Source organism: Octopus bimaculoides, chromosome 13, assembly GCF_001194135.2.
Source record: "Octopus bimaculoides isolate UCB-OBI-ISO-001 chromosome 13, ASM119413v2, whole genome shotgun sequence".
Classification (NCBI taxonomy): domain Eukaryota; kingdom Metazoa; phylum Mollusca; class Cephalopoda; order Octopoda; family Octopodidae; genus Octopus; species Octopus bimaculoides.
In genome coordinates, this window is record NC_068993.1 from 17,865,322 (window position 1) to 17,869,061 (window position 3,740).

Genomic DNA, 3,740 nt, shown 5'->3' on the forward strand with positions numbered 1-3,740 from the left:
CGAGGTGTTGTGTGTGTTTATTGAGCGAAAACACCTAAAGCTCCACAAGGTTCTGGCAGGGGATGGTGGCAAACCCTGCTGTACTCTTTCACCACAACTTTCTCTTTCTCTTACTTCCTGTTTCTGTTGTGCCTGTAATTCAAAGGGTCAGCCTTGTCGCACTGTGTCACGCTGAATATCCCCGAGAAATACGTTAAGGGTACACGTGTCTGTGGAGTGCTCAGCCACTTGCACGTTAATTTCACGAGCAGGCTATTCCGTTGATCGGATCAACTGGAACCCTCGACGTCGTAAGCGACGGAGTGCCAGGAAGTGCTACTCTAATGTCCTAGTGTGGATATTTCTCTAAGGAAAGTATATAATTATGAGAAGTCAATACTCAGCACTTAATAAAAGAGTTACCAATAGATTCAAATAATTGAGATAATATATTTACCACTGGTGGGGCATACATTTTTCTGGAAAGTTATAGTAAGGACCAGAGGGAAAATAGGTTGGGAAACATTGGTTTAAACCTCTGAAAGCAGTTCCCTAGCATGGCCATAGTTCAATGACAGAGACCAGTAAAAGAATCAAAAGGAGTCAGAGTGTAACACATTAAAAATATTGTCAAATGTAATGTTTATATGCTTCGGGCCAGGCCGAGTTCGCAACTGCTAGGGAGTTGATCAAGATATAGCAGAGACTCCATCTAAGAAGATCTGAAGAAGGAATTGTATTCCGAAATATCATCGGACTATAGATAACTAAATTACAACAGGTATATAGTCCATTTTTTGTATTATAGTGCATTGTTGTACCATTCAAAACTTTTTATTCTTTACAAACAATACACAATGCTTTAAGCGAACTACAATACTCTCCTATATTTATATTGTTTTGAATTTATCATGCATTATCTTGTAGTTTAGAGATGTGAATGATATGATTGCTTAGTTTTAGAATGATATTGTAAGGATGGCATGAGAGGCCAGATCTAGCCAGTTTCAATACAAAACAGTTTAAATATTTTGGCCAGACAAGGTCGGTTTGAATGCTAAAGGGTCAAAGGAGGAGAGTTAAAAAATCATTCCCAGCAATTGATGGAAGATGGAATAAAAAAGAATTGAAATATGGTTCTGAAACTAATCCTTTTGTTACCATATTTATGTTAAAACATACTGCCTTTGTTTCAATTAATTTCAAAATACTTACTTGTATTCAGTACTACTCTACTTCTAACTAAGTATTGAATTACATAGTGTTTATATCCATTATTGGCTAAAGGTCAACTTAGCCATTCAATAATTACAGATTGATAAAGATGCATCAGACCAAGAACTGAGATCAATGTCATGTGATCACATAACCAAGCAAGCTATCAGATGTTGTTACACATCGCTGGTCACAATGCATTTTTTCTTTTTGCATTGTTTTAGTCTTCAAATGACACCACCCCAGTGGCTCGGTGAGCAGACCAACATTCCCCCACTGACTGAAAGGGGAACTGGAGCAACATGAAATGAAGTGTTTTGCTCGAGAACACAATGTGCCACCCAATCAGGGAATGGAACCTATGATCTAGCAATTGTGAGTGCAACAGCCTAATCACTGGGCCACATGCCTAGAGATCAATGTAACTGACTAAAACCCCGGCAAATGGTACCTAAGCATGGCAACAAACCAAATAAACCAAATGCTAAAACTCATAAATAAAATTAGAATATGTACTTACCTTCACATTTTGTTTTATTAAAAGAAACACAGTAAGATACTACATAATTAGTAACATAGGCTTTCTCAATGTAGCAGTTATAATGGTCCCATTCTACAATAAGAGTGCTGTCTTTAGCATTAAGTCTAAACTCTACAGGGTTTTCAGGTTCTGAAATTAAAGAAAGAAAAAAAATGGTGAATTCTTTTAATGAAAACAGGGAAAATGAAATAGTAAATTATTTGGTACTGGTGAAGTAAACAAATTATTATTATTATTATTATTATTATTATTATTATTATTCAGTAGTTTTATTTTGATAACGTGCTTTCACTTCACTACCGAGCGCAGCTCTGTGTGCCTTGGGTATGTGCTGTGGTTCGCTGTGATGCTCTTATGGCTACTGTATTGCGTAGGATGTGTGCAGTGCCCAGTAGTGCAATAAGTCCTGGTGTTTTTGTTATGTATTTGTCTGAATATTTTTTTATTATACCTAAGGTGTCTACTATGATAGGAATTGTTTCTGTTTTTAGATTCCACATTCGAGTTACCTCTATTTCCAGGTCTTTGTATTTTGAAAGTTTCTCCATTTCTTTTAGGGAAACGTTGTCATCTGCTGGTATTATTATTATTATTATTATTATTATTATTATTAAGGTGGCAATCTGGCAGAATCATTGGCACACTGAGCAAAATGCTTCATAGCATTTTGTTCATGTTTATATTCTGACTGTGCCTTTCTTCTTTCAAGGCCGATAAACTAAGCATCAGTCAGACTGGAGCCTGGTGTAGCCATCTGGTTTCACCAGTCCTCAGTCAAATCGTCCAACCCATGCTAGCATGGAAAGCGGATGTTAAACGATGATATATCTATATATATGTATATATATAATAGCTGATGATATATAATAGCTGGTAGTTCTGGTATTTAGAGGTGTGCTTAGTCACATGAAGGCATGAAGCATTTCTCTCCTTAAGAGAATTAACAAGTGGAAGGTCAGCTTTAATCATGATTGAAGCTGTTATAAATTTTAAATGTCATTTGTGCTTACTTTGCATACTTATGCCACACTAAGGACCAACCCCAGAGTCAAATCAATGGTTAGAAATTGCATTTGGTATTTGCATATCTACAGTACCATACCAAGGCTTGATACCTTGGATGTTGCTTACCTCTTGTTTTTGTACTTATCCATTTCTAGCATACTACATATTTATGTGCCTAGATTCCAATGAATCCATATAACTAAATCATGTGTGTGTGTGTGTATTAGTATATATGTGTGTGTTTGTGTGTTAGTATATATGTGTGTTTGTGCACGTGTATATTTAGTGTGTATCCTTGTCTTGACATCATGTGATGGTTGTAAACAAACATTGCTGTCATACAAATGATGTTGCTTGCTTTCAGTCTCTCACAGAAAACATGTCTGGCTATTTGAAGTGTTACTGTGCTTGGATACAGGTGAAGGCTGGCAACAAGAAGGGCATCTAACTGTAGAAAATCTGCCTCATCACAAATCCATCTGACCAGTGCACGCATGAAAAAGTGGGTGTTAAACAATGATAATGATAATTTCATACCTCATTTTCCAAGCTGATGTGAATTGTGTATACTTACCATGTGTACATATGTACTTGTGCATACAATAAAAAAAAAACAAAAAAAACAAAACAGGTAGACAAACAGACAAGAAAAAAGGAATCACAAAAATGACAGAAAATGTAGAAAAAGTTGGGGTGAAATATACTTTTTAAAATGAATAGACATGGCGACCAAATCAATCCACTAGATCCTTCTTCATTTTCTGCTGACACAGCAAAACTGTATGAATTAACATTTGTATTCACTGATAGATTCTTTGATGTTTCATTACCATTCACGTAATTCCATGTGCAGTTTCTCTGAATGAAGGAGAAATGGAGAAGAACATCATTTGTCTGTTCAAGAAAAAATTAATTTGCTCATAAAAGAAACTTTCATTCTTACCTTACTCTTTACTCTTTTACTTGTTTCAGTCATGTGACTGAGGCCATGCTGGAGCAC

General features: G+C 36.0%; 1 protein-coding gene across 1 annotated transcript in view; it reads right to left on the bottom strand.

Annotated features, from left to right (window-relative positions):
• Positions 1-3,740, bottom strand: part of LOC106882248 (uncharacterized) — a 16,618-nt gene that overhangs the window by 12,591 nt on the left and 287 nt on the right. The window contains exons 2-3 of the mRNA XM_052972570.1: positions 3,445-3,634; positions 1,715-1,864 (exon numbers count right to left, since the gene is read on the bottom strand). Of these exons, the coding sequence (XP_052828530.1) occupies positions 1,715-1,864; positions 3,445-3,634 (340 nt within the window). The remainder of the gene's footprint in view (positions 1-1,714; positions 1,865-3,444; positions 3,635-3,740) is intronic.